The sequence below is a fragment of the Pestalotiopsis fici genome (assembly GCF_000516985.1).
Source record: "Pestalotiopsis fici W106-1 unplaced genomic scaffold PFICI_Scf_11, whole genome shotgun sequence".
In the NCBI taxonomy this organism is placed as follows: Eukaryota; Fungi; Ascomycota; class Sordariomycetes; order Amphisphaeriales; family Sporocadaceae; genus Pestalotiopsis; species Pestalotiopsis fici.
In genome coordinates, this window is record NW_006917101.1 from 1,557,453 (window position 1) to 1,571,096 (window position 13,644).

General features: G+C 47.5%; 5 protein-coding genes across 5 annotated transcripts; 3 read left to right on the forward strand and 2 right to left on the reverse strand.

Moving 5' to 3' along the window:
* Positions 1-1,793: 1,793 nt before the first annotated feature.
* PFICI_13457 (uncharacterized protein) lies at positions 1,794-3,787 on the reverse strand (the record flags this gene model as incomplete). Its single annotated transcript, XM_007842038.1, has 2 exons — positions 1,794-3,505; positions 3,571-3,787. 2 exons carry the CDS (start codon positions 3,785-3,787, stop codon positions 1,794-1,796), a joined length of 1,929 nt encoding a protein of 642 aa, XP_007840229.1.
* Positions 3,788-6,307: 2,520 nt separating this feature from the next.
* PFICI_13458 (uncharacterized protein) lies at positions 6,308-7,387 on the forward strand (the record flags this gene model as incomplete). Its single annotated transcript, XM_007842039.1, has 1 exon — positions 6,308-7,387. The coding sequence occupies one exon, from the start codon at positions 6,308-6,310 to the stop codon at positions 7,385-7,387; it is 1,080 nt and encodes a 359-aa protein (XP_007840230.1).
* Positions 7,388-8,423: 1,036 nt separating this feature from the next.
* PFICI_13459 (uncharacterized protein) lies at positions 8,424-10,213 on the forward strand (the record flags this gene model as incomplete). Its single annotated transcript, XM_007842040.1, has 6 exons — positions 8,424-8,600; positions 8,686-8,902; positions 8,962-9,059; positions 9,113-9,349; positions 9,433-9,818; positions 9,946-10,213. The coding sequence occupies 6 exons, from the start codon at positions 8,424-8,426 to the stop codon at positions 10,211-10,213; spliced, it is 1,383 nt and encodes a 460-aa protein (XP_007840231.1).
* A 100-nt stretch (positions 10,214-10,313) lies between these two features.
* PFICI_13460 (uncharacterized protein) lies at positions 10,314-10,889 on the reverse strand (the record flags this gene model as incomplete). The annotated part of the gene is made up of 1 exon (XM_007842041.1): positions 10,314-10,889. The coding sequence occupies one exon, from the start codon at positions 10,887-10,889 to the stop codon at positions 10,314-10,316; it is 576 nt and encodes a 191-aa protein (XP_007840232.1).
* A 2,094-nt stretch (positions 10,890-12,983) lies between these two features.
* On the forward strand, positions 12,984-13,340 carry PFICI_13461 (uncharacterized protein; the record flags this gene model as incomplete). Its single annotated transcript, XM_007842042.1, has 1 exon — positions 12,984-13,340. One exon carries the CDS (start codon positions 12,984-12,986, stop codon positions 13,338-13,340), a length of 357 nt encoding a protein of 118 aa, XP_007840233.1.
* Between the last annotated feature and the right edge of the window lie 304 nt (positions 13,341-13,644).

The window sequence follows — 13,644 nt, forward strand, 5'->3', positions numbered from 1 at the left end:
TGACAGGAGAAGCATGGCCCAGAAAGTCGCGGCAGGTGTGGATGCCGTTTCTCTCTGAAGCCAAAGCAGAACTCGGAATAAGTATGTGTACGTGCTCACAACACGCCAACTGAAGTAAGAGCAAACTACATGTAGGGTCGCGAGCCTCCCAGCAAATATTCCGCCGTACCAGCGGCAGATCCACAATGCTCAAAATTGGTGAGCTCCCTGATGATCGGAGGCGATAGCGAAAAGAATGCGGACGAGAAGGACAACGGTCAGTATCAGCGGTTTCCCGTACTATCATATTTGTTTCTGATATATTCATGCTTGATAAACTACAGTATGAAACCCTTGTATAATATGACGGCCGACCCGAATACAGCAGAGTCCAGACCAGGCTATTGAGCTTATTAGAGCAAGAGCCCAGCTATTTTCAAAGATCATTCAGATAAATGATCTTTCTTGATGCACCACAGGAGTGGCTGCATCATTCAGCAAACGCAATTGCGAGCCAATTATATCATCCTTTCGTCGTAGATCTCTCATGCCGCCTTTTCACGTAATCTAAAAGGTATACAATCATGATTCAGAGATATCAAGCAGCAGCTACCACACAGGCAATATGTCTTGACGAATTGACCGATTTCCCGAGCAATTACTTATGTTGCACAGATTCTAGCTTCTGTATGATATTTCAATGTTGTGACTCGGGGCGGATTGAACTCAATTCCGATCAACAGCTTGCCCCAAGGCCATGGGATAGTACCCAGATAGAATGAATCAATAATCTTAGGTTATAGTCTCATTGGCCCCAAGGTTCAAGCCACCATGCCTCCTCAATGCTCAAAATTTGTGTTGTTGCCGTCGAACCGTACTCACAGCGTCACATAACGTTGCATGGGCTATGCTTTGTGTGTTGAGATGAACGAGGTTATGGTAAGTGAAGTGATTAATTAGTTGGTTGAGTATCTGTACGTATTTATGGGAGTAAAGAGTGTAGCCAGGCGCATGGCCTGTACGGATTGGGGCCTTCTCAGGCGCCAAGGTCTTGCTCCTGATAAGAAGCAATTATCAACTTGAGTTGGCGAAAGCTTGTGGATAGTGTAGATACCTGGTTTTGGGCGATGAACCAGTTTTCAAAGGATATGGCCGCGCTCCACAAATGCAACTGGGGTGGATACCACGTGCAGTGCCCTAAGATATATACCTAGGTATGCATAGGGTATTTGCATACCTGAGCAGGTTTTCATTCATACACGTTACTATTGATTATGCCCGTGTCATATAAGAACAGGAAACTTTTCGTCTTCCGGTCCGGCAAAGGTTTATGCCTCTGTTACCATTGGAATGACGACGTCCTATCTCGGGTCGTTTCATTTCCAATATGCAGCACCTATCAGCCGTCTGGATGTGGAGGGTCTGTGATCATGACCACCTCCCGAGCTCCTGCTCACTTCATCGTAAGACTGGGAGCCCTGTGCCGGTCTGTCATAACTCACATGGACAGATTCTTACAAGCTATGGCCGACATGTCTATTTTTGCAGTTCACAATCAAAATAAACAAGATTTTTGGGATCCTTCTATATCTCTGCATACGACTTATTTGACAATGACATATTAGCAGATACGGTCTAGGAAAAGCAGAGAGACATGATGCTTGAAACTACAGATGTACTTGTTTACCGTTGTTTAGAACAAGATATCAACTTTACAATGCAAACAGCAATAGAAACTGACAAGCTCTTTGAAATTCTGATGCTATTTCCAAGAAAACAATCAGTTCGGGCTCACGATCTCACCATCGGTTACTTCAAATTATTTTGAAGTCCCGTCTCTGCCATTTCCGATGCCATTTCTGCCTCTTGTTCAAGGGAACCAATACAATGCCCACACGTTGATAGACCTGCTCACCGTCGTGATCAATCGGCCTGAGAATCAACAAAACAGATGCAAGCTCCGGGTCCAGAAACGCCTTGTAAAGATGCGCGTGCTGGCCGATTTGAACGGCCACGAAGTCATCCACTTTATCGTTATTTGCCCATTTTTCCCCCCAACCATCTGGCTCACGGTCCAGCAAGAGCCATGGGCAGTGATAGCCATGAGGTCCGTCGAAACGCCATTCAAAGAAGCCTTCCCGCTCGTCAAGGCGTAGCCTAGCATCATCGTCATCATCACCGAGTCGGGAGTTGTCACCCAATGTTGAGTTTTGGCGCACCAGAATTCGTCGACAATGTGCGCGAATGACGATCCAACCGTTGGTGATTCTCCCATGCTGATCTGAAGTATCGTACTGAAAATGGTAGTCAATCAATCGTGGGTTGTATTGTTGTTCCCAACGTTCGCTTGGACGCAATGCGGGCTCAGCATCCGCCCATATCCAGTCGTCGAAGAGATGCACTCTTCCTTGGCCAGCCATATAGCTCCACGACGGCGCTATATAGCATCCATACTTTTGCACAGGGATTTTATGCCTGTTAGTGTATGTCCAACCTAACCCGCGAAAAATATCCGCTTCCCAAAGCCCTGCAAGATATTGACCAAACTCGGGGATGAGTAGGCCGTGGCTAAGCCCTGACAGCGCCGGGAGCTTATCCCGAGGATTCGTTAGATCACGATGTGTATAACCCGAAAGAATATTATACCATTGACATAAAGCTCCTTGTTGATCCCGTTTTAATCCGCCTAGATCTACGTCTGGTGATTTGACGCCCAGGAATTTGTGAGCGTAGCGCTTGATAGATGGACTATCGTCTACCGGACCATCCACTGGAGTCGTGCCCCTGGACTCTGAGAATGCGCTAGTGAGGCAGCTCCAGCCCATTTCATTCTTTCGAAAGTGCAAAATCCTCTTCGCCATGACTTTTTCTTGATAAGACCAAGCTCTACGATCAAGGGGCTCCTCATCGGCACTGGTAGACGGGAATATGGCTGGTGACTGCCATAGAAGACTACCATTAGGGCCAAACCTGTGTGATGTGAAGCATTTTCGCGGCTTAAAAATGCCGACGGAACTGTCTGTCGCTGCAGTTGCCGAGATCATTAGTGTCGCATTGTAATAGACCTGTGTCATTGCCGCAGATTCTCGGGCCCAGTCCTCTAAATTGCCTTGGATAATGCAGAGCGCGTCGATCCACAAGTACTTAAAACCGAGCTCCCAAGTTAAGGTAACAGCGTCTCGGAAAGACTGGGGTAGAAGCTCGACCTTGAATCCTTTTATCAGGCTGTCGATATTATCGGAAGTAGTCCTAAAAGGTAGCTCTTTGCCCCAACAGTGACTAAGGCTAACATATTTGCCGCGCCAATTTTCTTTAGTAACACATAAGCGCAGGGGTAGTTCCAGATCGCCGGTCAATTCGACGAGTCTCGTAGGAAGTGGTGTGTCTTTTTGTGCGTCGCAAGAATCATGTCGAGAACAGCAGTCCAGCCATAGCCGAGCAAGTTCAAATACCTCGGGGGTGTTGGTATCCGGTGATAACGGTCTCCTAGGCCCTGCGTCAAGATTGGGATAATCAAAAGAAGTTTCTAACGAAGGTCAGTCGATCTTATATGCACTGAATAGTCTCATGGAGCTTGTGTATGGCACTCACGATCGGCTGCGCATAGGTCGACGGTGATATACTTGCTAGCACTCATAAAATCGGAGTTGAGCAAAAAACGGCCACTCCCATCGACGACGATGCGGATGGGTTTGGCTTCCTGCACGAAAACTGAAAACCCCTCAGAATCATTTGACATCAAGTAATCTTCAATAGTAGCAAGAAAGAATTGGCATCCTTTACAGCCGTTAGAGGCAGACTCTTGCATATTGATCGAGTTCTTCAGTTCCCAGCCGACATCGGACCGGATAGTGTCAATGTCTATGGTTGCGCATCGTGTGCAAAGCGCCATTATACAGAATATGACCCAGAGTGTCAGTGCCGAGCTTGGCCGAGATCGTGCGGAATGCCGTCCCAAGATGACAATGTAAATAGACGCCGTTCGTAGTTCCAGGAACAGAACTCATTCTTAAATAGTACCTGTGCAGTGCGCAAGGAATTGCCATATTAGGTTTAGGAACTGCAAGTATGTGCAATCCGCAAAGTAAATAAGCGGATTACAGGTCACACCCAAACTCGTAATTCAACACGTTGAACTCTATGGATTCATGAAGTGGCGGGTCAGGGCTTGCAGGGCGTCACTGATTGGATCAGGGCGATGAAGCCGAATAAGCGAATAGTGAATTGTATCCACATTCCACTATACAATACCGGGTAGGCACACAACGCCATGAACCAACTCTTTTATCCCTCTACATAATTATTGAACAAGGTATTGCTTTCCTATTCGAATTGATAAATGTCGACGTCCCTAAGTCCCTGCCGTCCAGGGTACTATTTAACTGTTCTTTTGCATGTTCGAATCGGTAGTCTTGGCATAGGACAGAAGCGTAAAAATAAATTGAATTGTAGTAGGGTTATAGCGGGTGCTGCCGAGTTTAGCTCTTTTAGGCATAAATCTGGCTGTCTGGTATGTGGCCACGATCTTTTTTAACAAAGAAGCAGAGTTTGGGCAACGAAAAGACTGGTTGCGACATGCAAATCGAGTCGTGCTAACCGTTTGGAAGTGGGGATGGGCGGTTAATGCTGTCCACCGGTTGCTCTCGCTAGCAAATGCATTCCAGCTGAATGCAGTGCGATGGGGCATAAGTCATAGCAGTGCAGATGCAACATCGGTGAGCAATAGCCAGTGGCTAGAGAAGCTCTCCGTGTGACACACCGAAGGAAACGTGCGCTTGACACGTGCCTAAGATTTACCATCTCCCCTTCTATTAACTATATGGACACGTACCTAAAGCGCATCTCTAGCATCGCTGCGGGTCTGAGAACCCTCGTCGCATTCTTGCTTGCACTGGATCTTGCGGTTTTTAATATGTATAATCCAGGCGTGCTTCGTGGCATTGCATCGTGACCTAGCTCCACCAGCGGCCACTCCGAGCTACTTCCGATAATAACCTACGGTAACGGTGCGTTCGTTCACCAGCGGACCCGTCACGCAGTAGAGAAGACACTGTGATTCGACACTAGCCCATGTTGCCCGCCCGCACCCTGTGACAATAGTTTTGTGATACAAAGTTATATGACCGGTTCCTATTTTTGGATCTGCTACCTAGCATGCTTACCTCCATTCTTGGCGCCGAAAACCTTAATTTCTCAACGACTCCATGCCCAGTAGACTACTTTTGTATGCAAAACACTACATTGTGAGAGCAATATGACTGAGCCAGCCCGTAGATGAGGTAAAACCTACAGGTCAATCAAATGACTGGATGTCCATTGAAAGATGAGTCGGTGTAACTTTAGTTTGAGTTTTATCGAGGGGGGTTTTTTAATCCCTCTTGATGAGAGGATCAACGGGTTGAATGATTCCTGAGTAGACAAACTCACTCGAGCAAGCGCTATCGACAATCCAACGTGGAGAGGGGAAAGTGGTACTGTATGATCAACACATGCCGGGAGTCACAAAATATTCAATTCTCGAAGGCCCGGACTGTGTTTTAGACTTGCGGATGAACGACAGCTACGGCAATTGACAAAATAGTTCTTCAACAACCCCCAAAGGCAAGTTACTTCCTTCAGCTAATGGCTGCCATGTTTCGCGTGGTTCTCAGCACGCTACAGAAACTATAATCACACTAAATTCGCTTCAAACACCAATGAATATGCGACGACAACTGAATACTGACGTTCAATTAAGTTTTGGAGATTAGGCTTTCGTGCAATGAATTCCAATGATGTCGTTAATCTTGTCATTTATTGCAGCATATACTTTCTTGTTTTTACTAGTTATGGCTAGGCTCATGGTCTACGGCCGAATGTCATTCAGCCATGACTGCTGACATGTATAGCCTCACAGCTAGCTACCTGCTGAACAGAAGGTTCTGAAGGGGGCTATGTCCTTTCTAGAAGTGGCTCAAATGAGTACTGCCAATTGCATCAGCGTGATTCTAGAGAAAGCTTGCACTACCCCGCGGCAAGGGAAGTTCCATTGCAAAATCAACTACCGTAAACTAAGAATATATTGGGACTACTGTTTCACTGTGGCTGGGGATAAGGTTGGACCTAGAGCAGTAGATTTCATGGTGTTGTGCGGCTGAATGGTCTTCCGTGGGTCTGTTACAACTGATTGACGTGACTCGGCGCTTCAAGTTGACATCTGATGAAAGAGGCCCCTGCAAATATAACTTCTTGCTCCGCACGACGGATAAGTCTTATGGGAAATTGCAAATGACCACCATCCTCAAAACCTACTGAAGATTATTTCCCCCACTGCACAATATCATACCAAATGGCCGCAGTTCATGATACAATTGTCGCCGGCGCTTTCCAGGGTTGGACGCCTGGGTTCTACGACAAGAACGATAGATACTACGTTCCCTCCAAGGATGTCGACGTCTCAAAATTCAAAGATTTTAGTCTGAGAAGCCATGACCCCATGCTGGGGATGACAGTCTACGACCAGGGAGCACTCAACTCGTGTGTGGCCAACGCAAATGCCTTGGCGTACTGGTATGAACTCCGCAAAGCCACCAACAAAACCTTGGAGGTTGATGGCCCCTCACGATTCTTCCTGTGGTGGAATGCTCTGGAAGGCGATCTCACGGACGGATACGCAAAACGTGGGCCTCTCCAGAACACGGGTACTTGGAACCGCCACGCGATGAAAATTCTCAACAGGATTGGTGTCTGCTCTGACGCAATGCAACACTATCCGCCTTCTCCAGCACAAACAAAAATGACTAAAGACCAGTACAGCAAGTTCATCCAAGACACACTTGCCCAGAAGCCCGAGGACAAATGTTATGATCAAGCCGAGACACACAAAATTGGAGCCTACTTTCGATTGGACGCTGATCGCGCCATTGACACGGGGCGCCAATCAAGGTCTGTGGATGAAATGAACGCGGTCGGCGAGATCTGCTTGGACAATGTCAAGCGGTGTTTGCTCGACGAGCATCCCGTGGTTCTCGCGTTCCGATTTTACTGGGAGAGCATTCCATGGGACAAGAGCACAGGCGAAATCTGGTCCTTGCCGAATCTTTGGGCTGGAAAGGATGGTCAGCCTCCGCTGGTGCAATCCAGACACACTCCGCCGGCCCAGAACCATGGAGGCCATGCCGTCATCGCGATTGGTTACGACGACAAGATCCAGAGAATCCTTTGCCAGAATTCCTGGGGTTCTGGCACAAGAAGTTTTCCGAGCAAGGGAGGACTCTTCTGGATGCCATACGACTGGGTCAAGGACTTTGCTGCGACCAACGACTTTTGGACCTGTCGGCTGGAGGACTCGGACAACTTCAAAAGTATGAGTGAAGAGGAAATCAATCAGCGTGTACAGAACAAGATCAAGGAAATGACAGGACATTAAACAAGGAAATTTGTGTTTTGTTGGCGGTATTCCAGGATGGCACCACAAGATTGAACATGGGCAAAGCCATCAGGATGCAACCAAAAATGTATCACTTGTCTTATAGGCCACTTTCCATATCAACATTCATTGATAAATGCTAAAAGTTTTTCAATATCGGCATAGTTTTATCGTAAATGGATGTCATGAAAACAGTGATGGGGTCCTCGACTTTGGCAAAAGTGATTTTCCAATAAAGGTAATGTCAATTGTGTCAACTTAGTCATGTATGAATAAATTCAATCACATGTACACATCAAACTATAACATGTCTGGACTTTTTGCAGGTTGATTTGAAATTTTTTCCAACTTACGGCAAAGTTGAATTTTACTGTATATATCTTTGAATCAATCTCGTTCGTTGCCGAAACCAATGGCCGTCGAAGCATGTTTACTGTCATGGCTACCTGCGGCAATATCCACTTGCGCGATACTGGTGAGCGACTGAGGGCCTACACTTTACTAATGAGAAGAACAGCGTCCAAACTCAAGTTTTCAATTAGAATTGATCTACATTTACAAGAATCATTTGTGAACGCACATACTTGATGGCCCTTCCCGTTATGTTGTCCAGAAGTTGCCACACTCCACAGCCACTCTGTGGCGCATCAGGTTGTTGTTTCCCGTATAACCTTGGGTGCCACGTCAGCTTGGGTAAGAAAACATCAGCCCCCTACGCAAAGTGTTGCCCTGAAGTAGGCAGTACCCACAGCAGATCACATTCTCAGGTATATCAGATCATCTGCTTGGATATATTAAATAGCTTTTCGTCACCGCTTTTTGCTAGTTCTGTAAGAGCAACGCAGACATCCTTTTTACATTCCCTCGATCCTATCTTCCCCTCTATTGGCCTAGTTGAAACAAGATTACGTATCATACTGCGACTCAAGGACCATTCAGGATTCATCCGTCGTGTCAACGTCCTCAGAGGCATTGTTGTTATAGTCATTTGGAGCGACCGTCAGTTGTCAGCGTGCTATCTTTCGCCGCCGCCACCATGTCTACAAATGAATCCAGTTCCCAAGGCCAAGGTCAGTGGCAGCCGGCAGGCATAGATGTCTTACAGCCGAATTCCGAAGGTTTTGGAGCTGCAACTACGCGATGGAATGCTTACGGCGCCCCGGTTTTTGCCAAGGCTACCGTTCCAGGTAGTGCTGCTGAGGTGGCAGAAATTGTAAGCCATAACGTCTAGAAAAGATTTCCTCGGTGACCATAAGTGTCAGCAAGGTCACATGACGTGCTGCTCATCACGAGAACAGGTCAAAGCTGCCAGAGCTTCGGAAATTCCATTCCTTGCTATGGGTGGGCGCCATGGCTATGGCCATACATTCAGCCAACTACAGGGCGGACTGGCTATCGATCTACGTCATCTGAACAGCGTCGCAATTGACAAGACTCAAGAGACCGTGACCATTGGAGGCGGGGCAAAGATACGCGATGTCATCAATCCTGTGGCAGATGCAGGATTTCAGATCGGTAGGATATCGAGCCGTGTTCTGGCAAAATGCGAGAAATATTAACCTATATTCAATTAGCTTCGGGCGCCTGTAATGGAGCAGGCTATGTCGGAACTACTCTTGGTGCCGGCATCGGATTTCTGCAGGGGACCTTTGGTCTAGCTCTGGATGCCCTCGTCTCCGCGGACCTAGTTACCGCAAGCGGAGAGCAGATCGTTGTGTCGGAAAGTTCAAACCAGGATTTGTTTTGGGCTATTCGGGCGCCGGAGCAAACTTTGGCATCGTAACGTCTGCGACCTACAAGCTCTCCAAGCAGATCAACGGGGGCCAGGTATTCTACGCCGAGCTAGTATACTCGGCAGAGCAGCAATCGGCGTACTTTGAGATGATGGAGGCATATCAAGACCAACGGCCAGCACAGCTTGGGTGTTCCAGCTGCATATTTTGGAACCCAGCGACAAATTCAGTGAGCTCCCCACATTTCATATCAAAGTTTCTTCGTGCTATATCCGTACTCAATGACTGGGTTGCTAACAATCAACCCACAAGACCTGCGTCCTATCCACGTTCATATACGTGGGCACTGAGGAAGCGGCTCGAAGCGAGTTGCAGCCATTCTTCGATCTAAACCCCGTCATTGCTGCTGCCGAAGATATTCCCTTCCAGCGCGTTCCCAATGTCATCCTGACTGGCTTTGCTGAGGTTACTTGCAACACGACCGAGGGCATCCACAGTATCCACACTGTCAATGTCCGGAAATTCACAGCCGCCACCTTTAGCTCCGTATTCACACAGTTTGATGCCTTTTTGAAGCAATACGAGGATGCCAGGAGCGCCAACTCGGCAATTGTTATCGACAATTTCGGAACTGCCGGTCCAACCTCGATATCAGACGATTCCACAGCATATCCTTGGAGGGACGCGGCATGTAATGTGTAAGTCCCCAGGCCCCCCAGCATTTCTCTGTGCAATACCCTTATATTCTGCCTGTGGGCGACAAGTCCAACATTCCTCCATTTGGTTGGAACAGGATTGAGTGGCGCTGACCAGTGGATATCATAGCATGTTGCAAATGCGTTGGACCGGTTTGGATAATCCGCTTGGTGAGACGGCAAACACCCTTGCCAAGAAACTGCGTGACGAGTTGGCTGCGAAGTCGGGCTATGATGGTCTATCTGCATATGTCAATTATGCCTGGGGTGACGAGACTCTTGAGCAAATCTATCGCAAAGACAAGCTGGAGCGTTTGGTGGCACTCAAAAAGCAATGGGACCCAGCCAACGTCTTTGGGTACTCCAATGGCATCCCCCCAAACTACAAGACGCAATAGCTCGGTAGCTCTCGGAGTTGGTTTTGCATCGCAAAATATCTTTACCATGAGATAAGCTCGCCATACTTGGCAAATATTCTTCTGGGGGGTACCTAGTAATCTATTCTGTATTCAGCTTGGTATAAGCCTTGGGATTGTAAAACACGCCAGGTGCGTATTGCGGCAGTGTCGCAAACTCGCAGCGAAGCCAGCCTCTGAGCAGAATGACGGCTTCCTTCTTGGCCTGCTCTGCATCGCATCGTCCTATCGCCTTGTTCCCTTCCCATGTGATGCTTTCGATCTTTGCACTCCCGCCATCGTGGTCGTCTGATGCTGGAACAAGATGGATTATCCAGCACTCCTCTCGACACCAGGTCCGAATAATGTGGATCGACGTGTTGCCATTCTTGTCCGGGTCCTCGACGAGAAAGTCCCATTTGTGGTCCATGCTTTGAGACTTGAAACCAGTCTTGAGCTTTGCCACATCTGCATTGCTGACAAGCAGACCCCAAGGTGCTGTGAGAGCCTTCTTCATGGGCCTTTTCGAGTAAAATTTAGGCTTGTACGTCGGCACAAGCCAATTATCCAACTCCTCATCGTCTATCTCGCTGTCCGCATCGTCCGCGACTGATGCATCATCTCCCCTTGAAGGCGCGGACGCAGGTTGCTCTTGTTCCGCACTGCTGTGTGAGGTCATTCTGCAATTGGTTTCACAGATTGATGGTAATGAAAACACGGAGTTTGATGACTGTGCGGTTTGTCCACTCCTTTTGCTAGACGGTCACGGATGGCATTTGGTGGTGAATAGTGGGTACGTCGATTGACTGAGGTGGGTGGTTGAGGAGTTGTTTGAGTCGAAGTTGTGTTTGGAGAAGAAAGTTGAAGCCCGTCACTGGATTGGCGATGTTTGGAATATATAGAGGCCCATTGGCAGTCGTGATATGAAGGGTGACAAGAAAGCAAATGTCTGCCTGATAATCATAACATCAAATTGGCTAGGCAGTAATTTGTGGCTTAATCACAATATTACAGGCTAAGACGTCGAGTGCTGGCTGTTGTGAATAGGCCAATAGTTATGAGGCAGAAGACACAGGTGGCGCAGCTGTACAATCTCCAGTGTATCTGTGGCTTCAGTGGGCTGTTATTCGCTTTTTGATAGGTGGGCAGTGCCTAGAACAGTGTACGCACTTTAGCTTAGGTCCCTCCCTATGATTTACCGAGTACATGATGCGAACCACAATCTTATTGCCAACCTGGTCGCAAACATGATATTATCATGATAGCAAAACAGTACGCACGCTCAGTTCTGTGCCACTCCAAGACACGTCGGCCCACAATGTTCCTTTCTTGTTCATTTCAGCGAACTGATTCTCCGCGGCTTGCTCATGCCACCACAACCATGAGGTTTGGTTACTTGAAACGGCGAATCCCATGCACTTGAGTCAATTCTGAAGCCCTACAATGCATTTGGTCATGATGTTTGAGTGCCATGCAGAAAGTCCTCAACTGAGCCGAAGCATGCTGCGTTTGGTTCTCTTGTATCAGATTTATTGGAAGTCGTCCAGGCTGTAGTTGCAAAGCGATCTTCAATAACTTCTCAAGCATGTATGTTAGCGGTAGCCACAGCCAATCAGATTCCCGAGATTTCGGTCTCTTACCCAGCAGAATCCTATGAACGGGCATAACGGTTATGCCCAGCTCCAAGTCACCTGGCATCTCGGCGATTGAGGACAACCGAGTTGAACCACGTGACGAGCACAGCACATTCTTGGCTGATTCTGGTTAAATTGAGCATTGCAAAGGCATAATTTGTTTCAGAATCAGAATGCCTGGAGTGTGGGGGAAAAAAATAGAAAGAAGTGGAGCGCCTCGGCATTTATTGTGTATATTCGGCCATACAACCTCTGCTTGATATGAACAACTCAACCAATACAACAACTACTGCACTACATCTACCACGGCTTTTAATTGATTGGAGTTATGGTTTACTTGAAGCCGCAAAGGTCTTCATTACAATAGCGCGGAGAAAATATTGGAGGAACTGCCCTCAATGATGTTCATCCAAGGCGACGCTTACCACTTCCTCACGGTAGTGAGTCGGTGATCTGTGGCTGCCCTCACTACCGATGTACGCTGGTTGAAGTCCAAATAAATCACAATATTAACGTACATTAAATTGACCAAACTTCGCAGGTTGCCATATATATTACTTATCAGACTTTTCTACATCCTCTGAGCAAGTATCCAGGCCCGTTCATTGCAAAGTTGTCCAGCGCATACAATGGCTTCTTTGCATACAAAAAATCTCTACATCTTGTAAATTGGCATAATCAGTTGAAGTACGTTGGGTTTTCTCTAATAAGCAGTCGCAGTAATCAAAAAAAAAAAAAAGAAAGAAAGAAATTCTAACTATGTCTTGTTCATTATCAGGTCCGGTGGTCCGACAGGGTCCCAACAAGCTGGTGTTTAGTTCTATTGCTGCTCTAAGAGGTAAAGCGAACACTGCCAAGTCTTGTTACAACTAGGAGGATGCTGAGTCGTCAACTATCAGACATTTACAAAAATGAACGAGTCACCAAACCAAAAGACTACCTGGCTCTGGGGCCAAATCTGATTAGCTTTACCGTCATCACCGCCACGCATTGACACCTTTACCGGAAACGTCGGCAGCTCATTGGTCAGGTTCTTTCTCATCGCTCCTTGAGAACATTTGAACCTACCATGCTGGAACAGATTGATCTGTATCTACTCAAAGTACTTCGCTGCCTCTCGAACCTCGACGCCAGTTGAAATGACCAAGTACGCGAGACAACTGGGGTTTAACATTGCAGGTCTTTTGGGTTTCGGCTATGATCTAGGTCTTCAAACCGAGAAGACTAATCGGTCCATGCTCACAATGCTGGACGCGGGAACTGCATGGAGCAATATGTCTCTACAGTACCCCAGCCTTCCAGGATTCAGAGCAGCCTTGATCTTGATCAAGACCTTTCGCAAGTTCCACTGGCCGTATCTTGCCATTATTGAAAAGATGATTCGCCTCCGCACGGGCATGGCAAAAGGTGCCAAGCATGATCTCTATTCAGTCGTGGCAAATAGTTTCAACGATCAATCCGACAGCGGCATCAGGGATAGCAAGCTCTGGGGCTGAGGCTAATCTTTTTCTTACTGCAGGCAAGTCGAAATCACAAAGCCCGCAAAGACTTCAGCTCCGCGGTGAAATGCTAACGTACTGTGCACAGCTGGCGACACGACAAAGACTCGAAAAGCGCCACGTTCTTCTACTTGACACGCAATCCGGACTGTTACAAGAAGCTCGCTGACGAGATTCGTACCCGATTGACAGATGTGAGCGAGATGACCGGCGCAGCACTTTCAAGCTGCCAGTATCTTCGCGCCTGTATAGATGAATCGACGCGCATTTCCCCGCCGGCTTCCGGGACACTGTGGCGTGA